This window comes from Pithys albifrons, chromosome 16 (assembly GCF_047495875.1).
Source record: "Pithys albifrons albifrons isolate INPA30051 chromosome 16, PitAlb_v1, whole genome shotgun sequence".
Taxonomy (NCBI): Eukaryota; Metazoa; Chordata; class Aves; order Passeriformes; family Thamnophilidae; genus Pithys; species Pithys albifrons.
In genome coordinates this window covers 347,940-368,960 of record NC_092473.1, presented here as the reverse complement: position 1 = coordinate 368,960, position 21,021 = coordinate 347,940, and the positions used below count along the sequence as shown (strand labels likewise).

The 21,021-nt window shown below is 58.9% G+C and overlaps 1 protein-coding gene across 3 annotated transcripts; it reads left to right on the top strand.

The window, feature by feature from the left end:
* The first annotated feature begins 3,280 nt into the window (after positions 1 to 3,280).
* On the top strand, positions 3,281 to 20,345 carry SBK1 (SH3 domain binding kinase 1). Of its 3 annotated transcripts, none has more exons than XM_071571003.1 (4): positions 3,281 to 3,955; positions 16,496 to 16,698; positions 16,789 to 16,991; positions 17,718 to 20,345. In XM_071571003.1, the coding sequence occupies exons 1-4, from the start codon at positions 3,894 to 3,896 to the stop codon at positions 18,498 to 18,500; spliced, it is 1,251 nt and encodes a 416-aa protein (XP_071427104.1). In that variant the 5' UTR covers positions 3,281 to 3,893; the 3' UTR covers positions 18,501 to 20,345. The 3 variants fall into 3 exon arrangements, with proteins under 3 accessions (XP_071427104.1, XP_071427105.1, XP_071427106.1); XM_071571004.1 differs by lacking the exon at positions 3,281 to 3,955 and adding an exon at positions 9,750 to 9,886; XM_071571005.1 differs by lacking the exon at positions 3,281 to 3,955 and adding an exon at positions 11,484 to 11,587.
* The last annotated feature ends 676 nt before the right edge of the window (positions 20,346 to 21,021 follow it).

Sequence of the window (21,021 nt, the reverse complement as noted above, 5' to 3'; positions counted from 1 at the left end):
TTTTATTTATGTAACTTTATGTTTTAAAAACACAGAAGAAAGGGAAATATCATGGAGCTGAACAGCTGTGTTGGGAGGTCAGGGGAACAGGATCTGTGAAAATAATTTGTTACTGTTTGGTTTATCCCTCAATTTTTATTACAACCAGGCACTGAAATGCACTGGAAGGTGATTTGAAGCCTTCTTGTCCAAGCCTCCTGCACAGCTCCAGCCTTGATTGAAGCCCCTTCAATCTCACATTCAAATATTCATCAGATTTAATTGGATTATTCCTGTTTTGCAGCATTTGAGTTTTGCCTTCTGGGTAATTCTGAGCCTCATGCCAACTCAGCAGCTGGCTGTGCTTCACATCCCACCTCTCTGTTCTCATCTCCTTTACTGTTCCTACCACCAACTGAGATGTAACTCATTCCAAATGCCATGGATAAGTGAGCATTTTCCTGCCCTGCTACCTCATGTCAAGTAATTTGATGAAAAGGGTTAAGCTGTGTTTTATAAGTCCAATAAAGAGGCTTGGAAAAGTTTTGTCCACAAACCCCACCTGTTCTCCATGTCTCCCAAGTTCCTTGGCAAGGAGTTTGCTTGTTCAGCAAGATGTAAAAACCCAGCAGGTAAAACTCCTGAGTACAAATTCCTGCAGAAAGTACAAATGTGGGCAATTTATTATTTAAACCCAGCACAGCTTGTGCTCTGAGGAAGGGGTGCTCCCAAAATGCCTCTCCCCAGGATGGGTGTCCGTCCTCCTCTGCCTGCCATCACTTGGTGTGGGGCACAGGAACCCAGTCTGGTGTCCCAGGGATGGAGGGAGGTCAGCTGGGGCTGTTATCCCACACCAGCCCACATCCCTGTGCTGGGCACACTGGTTAGGTCCATCCAGGGTGGCCGTGTTGGGAAATGGACCTTTGTGGCCACCACAGCTCCTGGCCAGGTCTTCCTGCCTCCTGCTCTGCTCCCCATCTTGGACTATGTGCATGATGGGGTTTTGGCACACTGATTATATCCCTGGGAATGGCTTCTCAATTCCCATGAAGGGCCAGGATACCGAGGAGGTCCCCAGAGAAGGAGATGTGGGGGAGCACAGGCAAGAACAAGCTTCAGACAGGATTTGTGAGTCAGATGTTTTGTGTGTATCTAAAAGGGAGCCCTGGAAATTCATTCCAGTGTCCAAATGACCCCTTCCAAGAGCTCCAGAGGTGGAGCAGCAGATGGGAAAGAGCAGCTACAGTAGCCTGGTCCCTCCAATGACAGATGACTCCTCTCTTGTACAGGCAGGGAGGAAAGACTCATTTGGGCTGTGGCTTCTATTAAATCTACACAAAGGTCAGAGTCTGTTCTTTCTAGACCTCGAAATCCCACCCAGGCAACACAATAGGATGTCCTGACCTCTCCTTCCACACCTCTTCCTGTTCTCAGCCTCCCACAATTTTGTGGGGAGACCAGCAGAGGTGCAGGTGGTGGTCGAGGAGGACAATGAAGCTTGGGCTCCCATGGGCAAGGTCCCACCCTGAGTGGTCTGTCACCAACCAGGAGCTCTTATGGGGATTCACCAGGAGCCACATGGATTCATGAGCAGCCTCTTGGTCTGGAGCTTCAGTGGGCACTAGTGCATTTTTGTTGAGTGAGGGGCAGCAGGGTCCCACCAGCCAGGGAAGGTCTTCCATTCTTCCAGGAAGCGTGGTGTGGAGTGGAATGCAAATCCAGAAGCCATCAGGAGCTCCCAGGCACTGGTCACACATGCCCATTCCCTTTTTCTCCATGTTTCTGCTCCGCTTCACTCAGCCCATTAGCTGAGGCATTAAATTTTAACATTTTTTGTTACTCCTTGCAGCGTGTTTCTAGTGAGTGGGTGTCTGGGTGAGTGCCAGCGCCCTGGTGCCACACCCAGGGGCCTGGGGGACCATGGGTGTCTGGCGGTGGTGGGGGTACCCACCTGCATCCCACAGGCAGGAGAGGGGCTCCCTCAGAGCCTGTGGAATGCAGATGCTTTTCCCAGCTCTCATGGACCAGCATGGAAATAGGATCACTGCAAACACCCTGCACAGACCTGATGGGGGCTGGGAGAGCTGGGGATGTTCATCTGGAGAAGAGAAGGCTCTGGGGAGACCTTAGAGCCCCTTCCCTGGAACTGTTCCAGGCCAGGCTGGACAGGGCTTTGAGCAACCTGGTCTAGTGGAAGGTGTCCCTGCCCACAGCAGGAATGAGATGGTCTTTAAAGCCCCTTCCAACCCAAACCATTCCAATGATTCTGTGATTCTGTGAGATGAAATTGGGATAAATTACCCTCCAAGCTTGTTCCACCTGTCTCCTGGGGGGACAGGACCCAGAGCAGCACAGCTGGAGCTTTCTGGCCATGAGGAATTAAAAAGCCATCGATTTTTGCCATTAGTGGGGGTGTGGCCAGAGCAGACTCACCACAGGCAGAGCCGCACAGTGAATAATTCAGGGTGAGAGATGACAAAGCCCATGGCCAGGCTGGGGAAACCTCTCCATGTCTTCCTGCTTTCACTTCCCAAGGACATGGCCTTTACTTCTGTCCCAGAGACAAATGTGGATGTGGGCTGGGATGAGTGACCAGACTTGGGTCTCAGGGACATGGGGGACGTGTGCTGGTCCCTGAGCTGGTCCCAATAGTTGGAGAATGGCGAGTGCACAAGGCCTCGTGGGCTCGGGGGCACCTGACCAATGTGCTGGCTTAGTTTATCCCACTGGAGCAGCTGGACATTGCTGGCATGGCTACCCTGGCTTGCACCAGTGGTCCCTTTTGGGGCAGGAGCACCCATCATGGGGCAAGATGTCACTCATGGGGCATGGACACACATTGTGGGGAGGGACACCCTGCACTAGGCACCATGGTGCTCCTACTGTGTGCCCGGCAGTGGGAACAAGTCTTACAGAATAGCTCCATGTTGGCTCCAGGATGGCTCCCAGGCCACTTACTCCACCGTTGGCAGGGCACAGGCAGCTAGGTTAAGAGATTTCTCCTCTGGTTGTGCCATGGACCCCGTGTCAAAGCCTGGGAAGTCGGGAAGGCACTGGGAACAGTCACTTGGTGACTCCCAGTGCACGGGGCCGGTGGGCTGAGTTTGCCAGTCTCGACGGCAGCGCTGGCGAGACCCGAGGCAGCCCCCGGTGACGGGAGAGAGCGGCTGGAGCCCGGGCAGGCGGCAGGTGAGGAGTTAACTTCCAGCCTCGCCGCGGGAGTCTGGAGCTATTAATACCCACACGCCGGTTTAGCTGTCAGAGAGAGCGGCTGCTCTGCCGGTGCGTCGAGCCTCGCGGAGCCGCCGCTCCACGGCGACACAACTTTCCTCCTCCATCAGCGTGTTGGGCTCCCGATCCGGCCGCCTGCCTGCCGGACCCTGCCAGACCCTTCCAGACCCCGCTGGATCCTGCCAGACCCTGCGGCCCCCACCTGCTGCAAGGGACACTTTTCCCTCACAGCGGTACTAGCACCATCCGCCGGCCGCTGTCACGGGGCTGCTGCTTCCCGCGACCTCTGCAAAACTGCAGAGCTCGGCCGGCGCCTCATCCCACGCTAGCGGACCCCTCGCCCGCGTGATGCTATTCCAGGTCCCTGCTCGCACTCCCTGAGAACTGGTACTGCCGCCGGCCGGGCTGCACGATGGGTGCCGGGGTGGCACTGGGCATCGTCAGCTCCGGAGCGAGAGCGACGTGGGACATGGCACAGCCCGGCACTGCCTCCGTGCCCGGCGAGCGGCCGGTCCCGGCGCTCAGCCCGGCCGTGTGACGAGTTCCCCAACACCATGGCCCCGGGAGGGCCGGCGTGAGCCTCGGGCACTGCCGGCGCCGGCGAGGAAGATGCCAACACCCCTCCGGCGCTGCGTGCCCTGCGGTCCCACTCGCCTGGGCACGGCAGCCACTGGAGTCAAGAGATGGATTCCTTCTGCTTCGTCTGCTTCCAGAAAGAGGAGCTGCAGCCCCTGCACCTGCACAGGTAAGTGCCACTGATCCCGGGACATCACTGGCGGGGACACAGCGCTGGTGGGGCCGTGCCATGATCCCACGGTGGTGCATGGCATGAGAGCAGGGCAGCAAGCTGGACTCAGGAACAGAGCCTGGCATAGGCCATTCCAAAGTTTCTTTGGACATCGTCTTCTGGACAGAGGAGTCCGGAGCCTCGTACTGTGCCATGCACTGCTGGAGAGGCTGTGTGCACAGCATGTGTGTGCATCTGGCTGTGCTTCCCTGGAAGCAGCTCTCCAGGGAACCCAGTGGGCATCCTATGCCATGCCATGCTGCTGTGCCCTTGGCAGCAGAGCTGTGGGCAGCAGTGTGCACGCTCCCAGCATTCCAGAGCCATTCCACTCACTGCTGCCCACCTGAGCAGGGTCTCTGGCCAGCCTCTGCTCTTCCCTGGCTGGGGCCAGGGGGCCAGTGCAGTTTGAGGGGTCCCCAGCGAGAGCCACGAGGCTTCCCAAGGCCTGTCCCTCTCAGCACCAGCTCTGGCGCTCACCTCCCCCTTCCCCAAAATCTCCTCTCCCGTTGGCGCTGCTGAGCAGTAGCCAAGGAGAATGTGCCGGTGCCAGAATTAGCCAGGCAGCCAGTAGGGATGCAAGGTGTGAACGCTGGCACATGTTGTGCCCAACTGCTCCTCCATGGCACTGAGCCACTGTCGGTTCCTATCCCACGCTTCCATTCCCAGAGCAGAGCTCCCACTTGTGCCACCCAGGAGCTCCCCAGGCACTGGCTGCCCATGGCAAGGTCTAGAGGGGCTCAGGTCCATCGGCTGGGCTGTGGGTATGGAAAAATCCAGACAGTCTGTCCTGCCCTCCGGTGTGCAGGAAGCTGTAGGATTTGGTTTTGGTGTAAATCTTGGGGTTTTGGAGCCTTGTTTCCCATGAGTCACTGCCCAGGTCGGGGGACAGGGAGACCAGGGATCAAAAGGGGCTTTGGGTGTGGGTGCTGCTTGGCTGAGGGATGCACAGAATTCCCAGGGCTCCCATCCCATAGTTCAGCCTGGGGCTGGAGCCAACCGGCAGAATCCAGACTGTGCTGGGTCACAGGTGTCATGAGTTTCGTGGCATTCTCAGCCAAGGAGGGAGCACCCAGGGTGGCAGTATAGTGGCCCAGAGTCCCCATGGTGGCCACAGGGACCATCCCTTCCTCCACCAGGGGACGGTGAAGGATGGACATTCTTGGCTTGTGCCCAGAGGCTTCTATTTATTCTGTCCTGCTCCAAGGAGGGCTGCGCTGTGGGTGGTCCCCATCTCTGAACACCCCCTAGTTGTCACCAGCCTGTTCCTGAGCCTGACTGCATCCCATGGGCACAAGGCTGTCATTGCATGTCACCTTCAGCACAACCCCACCGCAGTAGCGTTCCTCGGGTGATCAGGGCATGATACCAGAGGGTGCTCCCTCGTCCTGCCACCTGTGCCAGGGACAGTGCGTGGCCCCCACGCGTGGGTGCTGTGGCAGCGTCTATCTCCCCATCTCTGTCTCCCCGTGCCTGTGCCCCCGTGCCCGTCCCTCCTGTGCCCGTCCCTCCCGTGCCCGTGCCCCGGAGCCCGTCCCCCCGTGCCCGTCCTTTCCGTGCCCATCCCCTCGTGCCCGTCCCTTCCGTGCCCGTCCCTTCCGTGCCCGTCCCCCCGTGCTCGTCCCTTCCGTGCTCGTCCCTTCCGTGCCCGTCCCCCCGTGCCCGTCCCTTCCGTGCCCGTCCCTTCCGTGCCCGTCCCCCCGTACTCGTCCCTTCCGTGCCCGTCCCTTCCGTGCTCGTCCCTTCCGTGCCCGTCCCCCCGTGCCCGTCCCTTCCGTGCCCATCCCTCCGTGCCCGTCCCTCCCATGCCCGTCCCCCCGTGCCCGTCCCCGCAGCCTCTAGATGGTGCCAGGAGAACGGGCTGCGAGCGGAGGCGGCCGGCGCCGTGCAGCGCTGGATGGTGCTGGGTACCGGGCTACGGGCGTGCCGAGGTGTCGGGGTGCCACACCCGTGTCTCTCCCCGTGCTCCCAGTTCAGTCCCTCCCTCTCCCCCAGAAAACCCGTTCTGCCTCTTTTCCCAAGAAACCCATTCAAAAGAACCCCCTTCTGTTTCCTTCCAGCCCGGTTGCTGCACAGCCATCATTGGGCTCCAGAGGCAACACCATTCCCAAGCTCACTGCAAGTGCGGCCGGTGCTGCAGATCCTGACCCAGCCTGTGTTGGGGGACCAGCCCGCAGGGTGCTGTGCCCCTTGCCTGTTGTTGGGGTCCATCTCATGCCCCTCGAGGGCACGGACGGGCCCTGGGGGGCTGGGAAGGGGAGGCATCACCCCAAGGGCCGCTGGCAGGGGCTTGACCTGTGCCCACAGCTCCTGAGCAGTGTCCTCTCTCTGACCTTGAGAGCAGCCATGGGAAGCTCATCCCGGCGGCCACCACATGGGATGGCAACACAGGCGTGGGAGAACCACCGAGCTGGGGGGCACTGAGCTCAGCGCTCCGGGAACCAGCTCGCACCACTCCCCTTTCCCCTGGAATTGCCCGTGGATCGGCGCTGTCCCCAGGGACGGAGTGGGCACACAGTACCCCCGACATGAAAGTTTCACCTCAGGCTGGCGGGGTGGGAAGGTGTTCGACCCCCAGCCGGGATACTCCGGAGCCCCCAGACCCGATGGGGGTCCCCTTCACCAGGGCGGTGGCTCCCGGCGTGCTCCGCTCCCGCGTCACCCTCCCGCCTTTCCTCCCTCTGCTCCTTCCCAGCATCCTCGCAGCATCCCCGGGAGGTTTTAGCTCGTGTCACCGGTGTGTCACAGGCTGCGGGTGACCGTGGGGGGTTCAGCCCCTTGAATCCCACCCTGACCAAGTAATGCCGAAGGGGCAACTGACCTTCACTGGGCTCACTGGAAAAATTTTGGCCTTTCCAGGTCATTTCCTGCTGCCCACCCTGTCCAAGCACATCCCATGGCACAAGCTGGATATTCCCTTTCTGAGGAGAAATCCCAGGCACACTCATGGTCCCTTGGGGAGCTGGGGGATCTTCACACAGTTCGGCGTTGTATGAGGTGATAAACATGTTTGATCTGGTTCCTTTCATCTTGTTAATCATAATTAGTTATTACTATTCTGGGAGTGCTTTGAAGACCACAAGCCTGGTACTACTGGTGTTACTGTTACTCAGTGTGTGTGTGACCCACATGCTGGTGAGGAGCCGGGCTGCAACCTGGCAGCCACCAAGAGACCTGACAAGCCCCATGGACCCCCACAGAGTCCCGTGGAGCCACATGGAGTCCTTCTGAGCCCCACAGAGGCCTGTCAGGCTCTGCTGAGCCCCATGGAGCCCCAGAGATCCCCACAAAACCCCAGAGAGTGCTAATGAGCCCGTGGAGCCCCATGGAGTCCTACAGAGCCCTGCTGAGCCCTACAAAGCCCCACAAAGACATGGTGAACCTTATGGAGCCCCACAGAACTCCACAAAGCTTCATGGAGTCCCATAGAGCTCCACAGAGCCCTGCTGAGCCCCACCAAACCCTGTGGAGGCATCCCAAGCCCCACAGAGCCCCATGGAGTCCCATGGAGCTCTGCCAGACCCAGATCAGCCTCTGTGTACCTGGAGCATGCCACATCCCCATCCTCTGGCACTGGGGTGGTGACACCAGGAGCTGATCCATGTGTGGGACCTGTGGCACCATCCCTGCAGCCCCCCGTGGTCCCCGGGCTGCCTCCCTGGGCACTGGCACCTCCTGCATGACCTAGAAACAGCCCAGAGCTATAAATAGGGCAGGAGTTGAAGGAGAGCTCAGAGGAGCAGCTTGGAACGCTGTGAGCAGGAGGTTGCGGGAACTGGGATGGCATGTCAAGGACAGGCAGGGGACACAGGGTGACATGGGACTTGGGAAGGGTTGAGGCTGGACCCACTCCATCCCCAGCAGCCCATGGAGTGGAGCTTGTGAGGAAAGCAGCTGTGGTTTTCACCAACCTGTGTTCTGCTGCTCTGATGGCACAGGGAGCACCCCAGCTCTGACCCCATCTCTCAGAACTTTTCCTTTTCCCAGCACCTTCACCACTACAATGCTCTCTTGTCCCATGCCACACCTTTCCCACCCCCACATCAGCTGATCTGAGCACCATCAGCCCACAACCAGCCCACTGTGGTTTGCTGGGCCACTGGACTATGGCATTTCTCCTGTCATGCCACATGGATGCCCACATCCCAGTGGGGATCATCCACACTTGGAACATTTGAGCAATGGGTGCCAGAGCTATCAGGAACCAGTGAGAGGAGGGGGATTGAGGGGACTGGCACTATGAGCCACAGCTGCTTTTCCCAGGGCCCAGACCTGGGTCGGCAATGTCCCATGCAGCTGCCAGGCACGAAGAGGGTGACAGTGGCACAGTCAATCCTGACACAAATTAAAGCAGAGTGTTGGTGTGTGATTCACCCTCTTGCTTTAAAGTCATTCATGAAAAGACTAATTGCTCTGCATCCTCAACAGGAGCAGTTCCAAGCTGGCAGTGAGTCAGTGCTGATGGCTCCCCAGCCCTATCCGGGACTTGGGGGACTCAGGGGACTCAGGGGGCAATGGGACAGCCCCAAACCCAGCAGAGACAGCACAGCTGGTGTGTGGAAACCACCCACTGCCCCCCCTCAGAGCACGAGGAAGCCCTACAGCTGTGGGTCAGCTCAAAACATGTTATCAGGGGAGTAAAAGGACCCAGTACCCAGCTGAGAGCCAAGCAACACATGATGTGTTAAATGTCCCTGCTCAGTGTCTATGTGGACAGAGGGAAATGTGGAAAGAGGAGATGTGCCTTGGGGTGCTCTAAGGAGGAGCACAGTGCCTACCCCTCGCCTTCCTCTGGGAGACCTGTCACTGTCCCCCAGCCTGGAGGCGACCGGGAGCTCCTGGTGCCCGGCTCTGGCACCGCATGCTGAGCATGTTGCCAAATTTAAGGCAGTTGAAGGGAAGTCTCTATGATGCCTTTGTCTTTGTCGGTGTTCCCTGGCTCAGCCCAAATGTTCCAACTGTCCATGGGAAGCCTTGAGTCCTGCATGTATGGAGGAGCAGCACTTGGGAGGGCTGCCTGAGCCATGGTGGGCCTCACCTGTGCTGTGCTGGAAGAGTTTGCCCAGGGAAGCTGTGGCTGCCCTATCTGTGGAAGTGCTCAAGGCCAGGTTGGATGGGTCTTGGAATATCCTGGGCTGGTGAAAGGTGTCCCTGCCCACGCCAGGGGCATGGAACGAGATGAATTTTAAGGTCTCTTTCCATCCAAACTATTCCATGACTCTCTGATTCATGGTGGGCATCACCTACACCACAGCTGACATCACCTGTGCCAAAGGAGAGGGATCAGAGCCTTGGAGGGCCCAGGGATTGCGGTACTCAGGGTACCAGTGGGCAGCGGGATGCAGTTCTGTGTCCGGGCATTCCCGCTGCATGGTGCTGGTGCTGGTGTTGGTGACTTCCAGATGCTCCAAGCTTGGACTATTGGGAAGGGGTTGGGAGGGGGTGTGAAGTCTCGTCCCTATTGTCTCCAGCCCCGTGTTTTGCTCCGTGTCGAGCCGCGGTACCGGAGCTGCTCCGCACCCGGAGGGGAGGGGGCGGCTCATCCCCGAGCCCCACTCCAGGGTTACTCCTGCTCCGAATCGTCACAGCTACATCTGGGGTGTGGACAAGCAGCGCGCCGCATCCCGCATCTCTTATCGCGCATCTCCCCCTCCCCGCGGGCCGGCGGCAGAGCCCCCCCGCTCCTCCCGCTCCGCGCTCCCTCCCCGGGGCGGCGCCGGTGCCGGGGCGGGCGGAGCGCAGCGCGGGGCGGGCGCTGCCGGGGGCTGCGGGGGGCTCGGCTCCGCTCCGCTCCTCCGGCGGCGGCGGCGGGGCCGCGGCATGAGGAGCCCAGCGGGGCGAGCGGCGGGCGGCGGCGGCGGGGACGGGGCGCGGCGGCGGCTCGTCCCTCGGGTAAGGCGGCGGTGCGGGGATCGGGGTGCGGGCATGGGGGATTGCGGGGATCGGGTGGGGAATTGGAGGTGCGGCAGTGGGGGTGCGGGGGACGCTGCCCGCCCGGTACCGAGGCCGCCCTTTGTTTGCCCGCACGGCGCGGGGAGGGGGCAAACACCTCATCCCAGTACAAGCGGGGCTCCGGGATGAATGGAGCGGGGGGAGGGCCCCGCGCGGTGCGGGCTCTGCCCCCGGGGTTCGGCTGACCCCCGCACCGGGTCCCTCCTGCGGCCGGTGGCACCTGCGCCCCGGGCGGCCACGGCACGGCGTGGGGGACGAGGGGAGGGACAAGGACGGCGGGGCGTGAGCGACACCGGAGCGAAGCTAGGGCCGGGGGCCGGGGGAGCTGGTCCCCGGGGGCTCCCGATGGATTTGGGGGATCTGGAAGGATGTGCTGAGGTGGAAGGCAGCTGCAAATGGGGGAGGGGGAGAACCAGGAAAGGCGGCCTTGGGGGCAGCTCAGGCCGTGTCCCCTCGTGTCCCCTTACTGTGTCCCCCAGTGTCCCCTCATCACCTCCCCATGTCGTCTCCCCTTGTTTTCCCTCATGTTCCCTCACCTCCCCTTGTGTTCCCTCATCAGCTTCCTGTCTTCCCTCTTCCCTCCTCTCATTGTGTCCCCTCATGTCCTCTTGTCATCTTCCCTCTGCCCCCTCATCATCTCCCCTCCTGTACCCTCATTGTCTCCTCACTGTGTCCTCTCTTGTCTCCTTGTCATGTCCCCATGTCATCTCCTCTCATCATCTCGCCGTGTGTCCCCTCGTGTCCCTTCATTGAGTCCCTCATGTCCCATTGTGTCCCCTCACCACCTCCCTTTTCCCCCGTCTCATGCCCCTCATGGCCCCCCCATGCGTGCTCACCGCGGGCAGGGCCCCGGCCTCCATCCCACAGCAGCGTCTCTCCGGCTGCGGCGGGGAAGTGGAAGCGTGACCCACTTTCCTCCAGGTCCGGCCTCACTGCCGCTGTGGCCGCGGGCGGGCGACGCCAGCCGGGAGCCCCACCACAGCTCAGGTGGGGACAGTGACAGAGGTGCTCTGGCCTCAGCATTCCTCTGTGCCGGACACGGCATCGGGGTGTCGCCCACGGGGAAGCGAAACACAGAGCCGTGTGCCCACATGCCAAGCCCCTGCCCTGCCTGGTGCTCAGAGTGGTCCTGAGCAGGGTGTGAGCGTGCCGTGCCCGGGATGCTTCGGGAGAAGACGTGGGACAATCCTCCTTCATGGGAGCACTCCCAGCGGTGGGAGCAGGGGCTGAGGCAGGAGCGATGCCCAGACTGCATGGGACACATAAAGGCTGTGCAGCCCCTTGAAGCGGTGCCAGCGCTGTTTTTTGCGGTGGGGTGATGTGCCCCCATTGCCCCAGGGAGTGAGTGGGGCTGAAGGCTGGCCAGCCCTGCCGTGGGGACCCGGGGAGTGGATGATGTGCAGGTGCCGCTCAGGGTGTTTTGTCTTTGCAGATCTCAACCGTGCCATGCTGCCGGCCCTGGCAGAAGAGTTTTGGGAGGGAAATAATGACAGGCTGATGAAACCAATGAAACAATGAAGTAATCATAAATCCCTGGTGTCAGTGGCAAAGGCAGGAGGAGCCGGAGGCTGGAGGAGCTGAGGTCCTAATGAAGCCATCCCGCTCGGCAGCAGAAATCCTGGGAGGCTGAAGCACCGAAAGGTGGCCAATGTTCTGCCACCAGGGCTGATAGACAGGGACAGCAGCACAGTGTGAAAATCCTGCTGGCAGTTCCAGCAGAGCAGTGCAGAGGGCATGGAGGACAGCAGCAGGAAGGGAGAATGGTGACTTTCCAGGAGCTGTCAGAGGAGAGTCCTTGTGCTGCTTTGTTTGCTCTTCCCAAATCTGCCTGCAAAACCTGAATCCTGGGACAGGAGGAGATGGATCCCATAGCAGGACACATTGTGGAGGGGTGTGAGAGGGTCTGGCGCTGCCCCATAGCTTGGACATCCCCACCAGGAGAGCAGTTCCTGCCAGCTGGGAGCCCGTTTGTGGCTGGTTGTTCATTGGCTTTGCCGAAGACGATCCTGGTACTGAGCAGGCTGTGCTGGTCTAGGCAAGGAGCTGGTATGAGAATTGTTGGACAACTTGGAATTCAGTGCCAATTCAATCCCGCACTGGGGAGTTCTGGTTGTTGTGGGTGCTTTGGTGGAGGTTTGGTCCTGGTTTCGGTGGTGTCAGTGGTGCTCAAGCATTTCCCTGCACTGTCTCTCCATGGAGCTAGCCAGAGAACATGGAGATGTGCCCCATCCATGGCATTCTTGGGGGTGGCTGCTCCTCCTGGACTGTGGGATGCTGGCAGAGAGGCTGTTCCAAAACTGCTACCACAGGCCAATGTCCCTGTGCCATGCGTGACCAACACAGATACACTCAGTGGTTTTGGATGGTCCCAGGTTGGCATATGGGTGAAGGAACCCTTTCCCTACACATGTTTTGCTGCTTTTGGCTGGATGGGAGGCAGTGGCTAGCCTGGGTGGAGGCTGCCCAGCTGTGGCAGGTGCCACTGTGGCTCCAAGGCCCCATGAGACGCCCGTCCTCCCTCTATGCCTGCGGAGACGTCCTCAATAAGAGAAGGTGCCTTTGTGAGCCCTCCCTGGGCTCGGCTGTGCCATGGTCCCCAGGAAGCGCAGCTAATATCTGATGTGCAGGTCCCAGTGGTACAGAGGAGAGGAGAGGATGTCCCCAGAACAAGGTCAGGCAGGAACAGAGGCAGCAGGGACTGGAAATGGAGCAGGGTGCTGGGAGGCAGTGGCTCTGCATGGGGTATGGTCAAAGCATTGCTGGGCCCCTCACTCTGGTGACAGACCAGCACCAGGGTAGTGTGAGAAGGGAGGTGCCAGGAGTGGGGATGGCCCTGGCAGGGCCAGCCCCCCTTGGACATGACTTTGCAGACTCAGTGGGTCGTTTGGGGAAAATAGGGAAGGTTTAGGATCTGGTTGGGGTGTGGAGGGAGGGAGCTCTGTCCTGATGGATGTCTTCGCCTCCAGCCTGCTGGGCTTGGGCGGGACTCAGTGTTACCTGCTAATAACTAAGGATTTGGGAATGGTGAAGGGGGAAATCAAAGCTCTGTCAAGTACCTGCCAAGTGCAGGGACAGAGCAATGTGGGCTTGTGACCATCCCACTGCTGCATGTTTCTCATTTCTCCATTTTTCAAAGAGAAATCAGGGTCTTGTTGGGGCTGTACCTCTGCCCCACGTAGGTTTTCCCTTTGTCTTCCCAATTCCTTACCCCAGAGCAGTCCATGGTGTGAGTCCCATTCCCTGGCCAGGCTTCCAACCCTGCACTGGGTTCAACTCAAACCCTTTTTCCTCAATAACTGGGTTGGTTTTCTGTTTGTCTCTGATGTGGCCAGAGGGATTTTTTTCCCCCTTTCCCTCTTAATTTCCAAGCAGCTGCTGCTCCAGCAGCCTACTCTGTGGGAGCCTGGGGCAGCTCTCTGGGGCAGCCTCTGCTCCTCTCACTGAGCTCCTAATGAGTTTGCAATGAGTTACCGGCAGAGCTGATGTGCCCAAGGCTGGGTGTGCAGTGGTGTGGGATGTGGAGAGAGATTCAGACCAGGGCAAAGTATCCCCTTCCAGGGAGTAGCATCAGAGTCCCATCAGGTACTGAGTGCCAGCCTCAGTACCTGATGGGATGCTGGGCTCTGGCTGTGGGATTATGTCCTCCCAGGATCTGCTCCGCGGTGTTGGGGATGGAGCCAGGAGATTTGGGAAGAGGAGCAGGAGCTGCCGACGGGAGACAAGTGGCTGCCTATAAATACCTGCCAGGGAGCAAGGAAGAAGTGGGTGGATTATCCTCCTCACTCAATGAGATAAATGGTTCTGAAGCTTAAACACAGAACAATTTTAGTCTGAATAGTAGGAGAAATGGTTCGGGATGTGGAGATGATGGCAGGAACTTCCTGTGGTGAGCAGAGGGTCCCAGTGCCATGTGGCAGCAGCTTTGCTCCCACTTTGCCATTCCTAGGATCCTGAGCCGTGGGGCCCTTTGCCAGGACTCGGGTGGTATTTGCATCCTTCCCTCCTGCTTGGGAAAGCTCCTTCATTAACACCGAAAACAAATGAGCTGGGAGAAGGCGAGTTTGGCTTCCTTTGGGCATGGTGCAGATTTCTCTCTTCCAGTGTTTGGGGGCAGGAGAGGAGCTCATGTGCCGAGAAAAGGTTCTGTTTTGCTTTGGTGTGACGTGATCTGGCACATTTATGGGGCTGGCCTGGGTGCAGAAGGCAGCCAAGAATGTGGGACCTTGTCTCCAACTGTGCCAGGGTGGTGGCATCTCTTACCACATCGGCACCATCATCTCCCTGTGTCCCACTGTTCCCCCATCCCAGCTGTTCCTGTGAGCATGCAGAGCTTGAAAGGAGCCCTCGCTCCCTCCAGCTGCCACCCCACTTCACTGCTCACATCAAACCCAGCATGTTTTCAAAAGCATTTCAATTTTTAATGAAAACTTCTGTGTTTATGCTTTCCTTGGCCTCAGCTCATTGGTATTTTGGTCACCACCACTATTTGGTTTCTCCCAGGGCCAGTGATGGCTCTGTGTTCCCGTTGGTCCTGGCAGAGCAGGGTGTGCTGTGTGGAGCACGGGCGGCACTGCGGCAGGATCCTGGCAACAGCCCCATCCCAGGAAGCACATCCCTGTGCTAGCTGTGCAGACCCATATCACAGCAGGGGGACTTGGCTTCGTGGGATCTCTGTTTCTCATGGATGTCCTTTGGTTGATGGTCAGAGACACCTGGAAACCCCAACAGGTTGAGCCAAGAGGAAAAGCAAACAGCCCTTGACTTGGAAAGCACTTCCATAATGGATCAGTCCTTCCCCTCCTCTCTGCCATCCAACCAGCAGGTTTTTCCTCAAAGCCCAGCCTTCCTGACTTGAATAATTGCATTTCAGCACCGTTAATTAAGAGACACTGATGAGCATGATTGTAAATCCAAGCGTAGATGGAATTCTTGCAGGATGCTGGAGGCTGTTTCCAGTCCTGCCTCCAGTGAGCTGCTGCGCTGATCCACCTCCACCTCCAGCACCCAGACACTGAGATGGTGCTCCTCTTCCAGGAGGCCAGTGAAACACTATGGAGATGAGCTGCTTTGGAGATCTTATGAGTCAAACTGTTACATTTTTGGAACATCATCATGTTGAAGTTCCTTTTCTATTTTTTCCCCAACTTCCCAGGGAAAAATTACAACTATAATAAGTGAAGAAGCTGAGCTTTGCTTTGGCATGAGAGGCAGCACAGTGCAGGGAAGAAAGGAGGAAGAAGTGTGAGATCAGGCTCGGACTTGTTGGGAAGGGGTTGGGTGTGATCTTGACCCTGTGGGGCTATGGATGCTTTGGGAGATGATGGAGGATGATGCAGCATCCTGAAGACACTGTAGTGGGCTCAGCACTTGTGGGGATGGCCAGAGTGAGGAAAAACAGTCACTGGTTTGAAGGGAGTGAAGAATGTCAGTGCAGTTGTCCACATACTGCTGGCTGGGCCATCCTCTGCTCCTCTTTGGTGAGATCCCACTTGGAGTACTGCACCCAGCTGTGGTGTCCTCAGCACAAGAAAGATGTGGATCTGTTGGAGCAAGTCCCAAGGAGGACACAAAGATGATTTTTAGTATGAAACTCCTCTGCTGTGGGGTAAAGCTGAGGGAGTTTGGATTGTAAAGCCTGGAGTAGAGAAGGCTCCAGGAAGACCTTAGAACCCCTTCCAGTGCCTAAAGGGGTTCCAAGAGAGCTGAAGAGCGACCCTTCAAGTCCTCTCCAAGGGGCTTTTCCCAAGGGCCCGGAATGGCAGGACAACGTGGAATGGCTTTCCACTGCCAGAGGGTAGGGTTAGATGGGGTACTGGGAAGAAACTCATCTCCATGAGGTTGCCCAGAGAAGCTGTGGTTGTCCCATCCCTGAAAGTGTCCAAGGTCAGGTTGGATGGGGCTTGGAGCAACCTGGAATAGTGAAAGGTCTCCTGCCCATGGCAGGGGATGGAACGAGATGAGCTTTGAAGTTCCTTCCAACTGAAACCAGTCTGGAATTGTATGATTCTCTGAACCAGAGTGTCCATCACCCTGACAGGAGAAGGCCAAGAGTCAGTGCTGATGGATATGGCAGAGGGATTTGTCACAGAGCCATCATATTCCACTTGGTGCCTGTGGCATGGCCCTGGTTCTGCTCTGGAGCATCACTGGCTTGCATAACGCTTGGCTCTGGAGGGGGCTGTGGTGGTGGAGGGGACAGGGCTGGCTGCCAGGGTCCCCAGTGGGACGCTGTGAATGCACGAGGGCTGAGGAAATGTGTGTGTGTGTTCATGTGTGTGTTCATGTCCCTGCCCTCCTGTCTCTGCCATGTCCTGAGGACTCCCTTTGCCTCCAGATGTCCTGCTGAATTGGAGGTCCAGGGACCACTGACATGCAGGGCTGCAGTCCCGCAGAGACTGGAGCATCCTCTCCAGAACCATTGAGTCGGTGGCCCCAGGGGACAGAGGGGTGGTACCCAGTGGGGGCTGCTCCAGCCCTGGGTATGGGATAGGACAGGACATGGTGGCTTTGCAGCACTCACTGAAACGGTGCCGTGCCTCTGCCTTGCAGTGCAACCATGAGTGCAGGTTCGATTGAGCAGGAGCCGTCGCGCAAGTTGGCCTGCTGCGGGGTGCCCCTCATCACCGAGGACATGCAGTCCCTGGCCATCCGCACCCTCTCAGGCACCGACATCAGCAAGCACTACGACCTGATCCGCGAGCTTGGCAAGGGCACCTATGGCAAGGTGGACCTGGTGTCCCACAAAAGCACAGGTGAGGGGAGCCGGGGGGTGTGCTGGCACCAGAGTGCCTGGCATGTTCCAACTGTGCCCCAGACTCACTCTCATCCCCTGCCTTCCACAGGTACCAAGATGGCCCTGAAGTTTGTCAATAAGAGCAAGACGAAGCTGAAGAACTTCCTGCGGGAGTTCAGCATCACCAACATGCTCTCCTCCAGCCCCTTCATCATCAAGGTCTTTGACGTGGTCTTTGAGACCGAGGACTGCTATGTCTTCGCTCAGGAGTATGCCCCCGGCGGGGACCTCTTCGACATCATTCCGCCACAGGTGCGAGTCCCCATCCCTCCCATGGGAGCCTTCTTGGAATGTGGGGGGCCACTATACCCACAACACTGAGAAAAGCTGCTGTGGTGTTTTGGTACCCATGTGGGAAGGGGCTGCAGGTGCAGGGACCTGGGAACCCTGTTTGGGCCCTCCCTGAACACAAGTACCTACAAGCAAGTCTGGGACCAGTCACCCATTCTCTGGGTAGCTGAGATCCATCATCCACCCCCAGGGTGACCTGAGATCCATCATGCATCCCTAGGGTGGTCTGGGCTTTGTAATGCATCCTTAAGGTGGCCTGGGACTTATCACCCATCCTTGGCTGGTCTGAGATCCATCATCCATCCCTAGGATGGCCTAAGGCCTGTTAGCTATCCCTGGGGTGGCCTAGGACCCATGTCCCTTTCCTTGGTGAAGTTGTGGCTGCCCCATCCCTGGAAGTATTCAAGTCTGGATTGGTCAGGGCTTGGAGCAACCTGGCCTCGTGGAAGGTGTCCCTGCCCATGGCAGGGGGTGGAACGAGATGGTCCTTAAGGTCCCTTCCAACCCACACCATCCTGGGTGTCTATGGGGAGCCTGAGAGCCACCACTTATCCCTTGGCTGGCCCAGGACCCATCACCCAGAGAGCATCCAGATTAAAGCATCCATGAACATGTTGGATGTGTAACAGATATGTGGGTCCCTGAGCCAGATGGGAACACCCCGGGGCTGACTCTTTGTCCTCACAGGTGGGACTCCCCGAGGAGCTGGTGAAGCGCTGTGTGCAGCAGCTGGGCCTGGCACTCGACTACATGCACAGCAAGAGCCTGGTGCACCGGGACATCAAACCAGAGAATGTCCTGCTCTTCGACCGCGACTGCCGCCGTGTCAAACTGGCCGACTTTGGCATGACCCGCAAGGTGGGCTGCCGTGTCAAGCGCATCAGCGGCACCATCCCCTACACTGCGCCCGAGGTGTGCCAGGCCGGCCGGGCCGAGGGCTTCGCTGTGGACACCAGCATCGATGTCTGGGCTTTTGGGGTGCTCATATTCTGCGTCCTCACCGGGAACTTCCCCTGGGAGGCAGCAGTGGCGTCCGACGCCTTCTTCGAGGAGTTTGTGCGGTGGCAGAAGGGGCGGCTTGGGGGACTGCCCTCGCAGTGGCGGCGCTTCACGGACAGTGCCCTGCGCATGTTCCAGCGCCTGCTGGCCCTTGACCCCGAGAAGCGCTGCCCCGTCAAGGAGGTTTTCTACTTCATCAAGTGTGACCTGATGGCTGAGGTGCGGTGCCGACCCTCCTACCGCTCCCGCAAACATGCCAGGGACAAGCTCCCGGCCGGGCCCCACTGCCACGAGGCCGCGGGCTCCTGCACCCCCACCCCGCTCAAGAGGACCGTCCTGACGGAAGGGAGCGGAGCGCGCGGACCCGAGCTCAGCACGGCCGCCCCGGGGACGGCGAGCAGGACAGACGGACGACAGGACAAAGGCAAAGGGCAGATGGTCCTGGCCACAGCAATAGAGATCTGCGTCTGATGGTGCCACAGTGGCGTGTGGCAGCCACACGACCTGTCCCGTCCCCCCGCCCCGGGGACAGGGATGGGGGGAGCTGCTCCTGATGGTAGCACGAGCCGGGACCAGGCTCCAAGTCTCCCAAAGCAAAAAAAGAAAAAGAAACACAAACGCAGAGGAAAAGGACAGAACCGGTTGCACTCCATAGCACGGAGGATGCCAATGCCACCCCTCCGCCTGGGTGGGGCCGGCAGTGGGTGCCTGGCCAAGGGCATCGCTCACTGCCGGGGAGTACAGGGCTGCCCACGGTCCTGCCACGGCCGTGCTGCCCCTCCAAGGCTCCCCTCAGGGTGGCATAGGGAGGGGTCTCCCAGTACAGGGAAGAAGAGTTGGGAGGATAGTGGGTGGGAGGTCTGGGGCGGGCAGTGCCCACTGGCTCTCTCCCATGCTGTGCTTGACCCCCAGCTGGGAAGCGGGAGGGCCGATGATCCTGCACTGTGGAGGCCTTTTGGGAGGTTTGGTTGGATTATGATTTGTCCCCTTCCACCAGTCCCTTTCCCACTGGTGGGAACCAGGAAGGGATGGGGAGGTGGGCACTGGGCTGGTGATGGGGAGCCAGGGGGTTTTGGGCAAACTGGGACCCCTGGCAGCCCTGGCTGCCTCCTTGCTTTGGGAGGTGCTGGCAGCCATCGATGTAGCAAGTGTCCCTATCTGTGTGTCATTGTATGTCCCACTACTGTCACTGACAGCCCCTGTTCCCCCTGCCCTGTCCCATACAGCCCCCGACCCTGCCAGAGGGGTGGGTCCCCCCAGCTTGGAGCTGTGCTCTGGGCTGTGGCTGCTGGCCGCGGTGCCATCCAGCAGGTTGAATGCTCAGGGCTGGGCTGGCTTTGCCGTGGTGATATCTCTGTGTCCCTTCTGCAGACTCTGCACCCAGGGAACCAGAAGAGGTGTCGGCTTTGCAGCCCCAGGCTAGCCCGCACACCCCGGGAGCAGGGGAGGGGTCTCCAAGTAGCGTCCCGAGGTGCTGCCCCATCACCCCTCCTTGCTGTCGTCCCTTCCCCAAACCGTGTCACCCTCCCCTGGGTCTGGCGGGGAGGAGGCAGCGCGGTAGAATCCCCGGCGCTGGCTGCAGTGAGGCAGGGGCTGGTGGCAGGAGCCGCTGGTTGTCCCTTCATGACAAGGTCATGTGTGGGACACAACTCCCCTCGTGGGTTTGGGCACCCAGCGGAGCAGGGAGCCCACTGGGGAGGCTGGAGGGCACCCCAGGGCGGCGGCACTCCAGTGTGGTTCGGGCTTCCCTCCCATGGGGTGGGCGCCGTGCGCCCCACGTGCCTCGGCGCCGCAATCCCGCACAAGGGCTATCACGCTAATCCAGCAGCAGCCGCAGTTTACAGAGCAGGCGGGCGAGCCCCCGCCCCGGGCGGCCTTAGACGTAGCATTGCCCCCAAGTAGAGTCGCTCTAGGCACGGGTTTTTCTCCTTCTTGCCTTAGGTCCCTCTATGTCCTCGATCTTTCGTGCAATAATGTAGGTAAGGGATCCCGGCCATCCCGGAGGGCTCGGTGGCACCTCCCGCGGGTCTGTCCCAGGGGGGTGCCAGGTGTGATTTCTGTCCCCGTCGAGGTCGCTGTGTCGGTAGGTTGTCAGGTTTTTATTTCCAGTTCCCTCAGCTGTCAGGTTTTGGACTTTCTTCCCGTAGGAGAGGCTGTAGTGTCACAGACGTTACCTCAGTTTGTCACTGTTGAAAAGGATTAAACCCCACAACTGAAACCATAAACAATGACAAAATACATAGTTATAAAAAAAAAGGAAAAATTCTCAGTGGTGGTGAAGACTTTTTTTTATTAAATAAAGCAAAAGTGACGCTGCTTGTGTGTGTGTAGGGGGCACAGCCTCTGCCCTGCTGCGGCCTAGGGGCTCGCTGTCCCCCATTTTCACAATGTCCCCTCCATGCCCGGCCACCGTGGCCACCCCTGAATGGGTGAGAAGGGGCATGGGGAGCAGCACTGAGGGGCAGGGTGGCAGCACTCAAGGGTGGGGGCCACCCAACTGCCCTCAGTACAAGCCCCCTCTGAACAGCCAGGGCTGCCTGATGCCAAATGTATTCCAGCCACGTCCGCAGGCTAATTTCAATTTCCTGGTAATTATGCAAATGAATGTGGATTTAATTAAGGGCAGATTTCATTAAAGTCTTCTTGGAGAAATGAGGACAGGGTAGGGGAGAGCGAGGAAGAGGAGGTAGCAGGGAAGGGGAGATGAAGGCAAAGCCTGCCCTGGAAGATAAACAGTCACAGGGGATGCTGAGGGGATGGATGGGATCCCTTGGGACTGGTGATCCCACTGCTCCACTGCTCCCTGCCATGGGACCCCCCATAGTGGGGAGCACAGGGTCCCCAACCCAGAGTGGGGTCTGTCTGGGGCACAGCTGCTGGCAGTGCCTGGGATACACCCCGGGAAGATGCAGTTCATCCACCACTTCAGCAGTGATGGTTCTTGTCTCCTTCCCTCCCAGCAGGGCAGGGAAAGCACTGCTTCAACACGTGA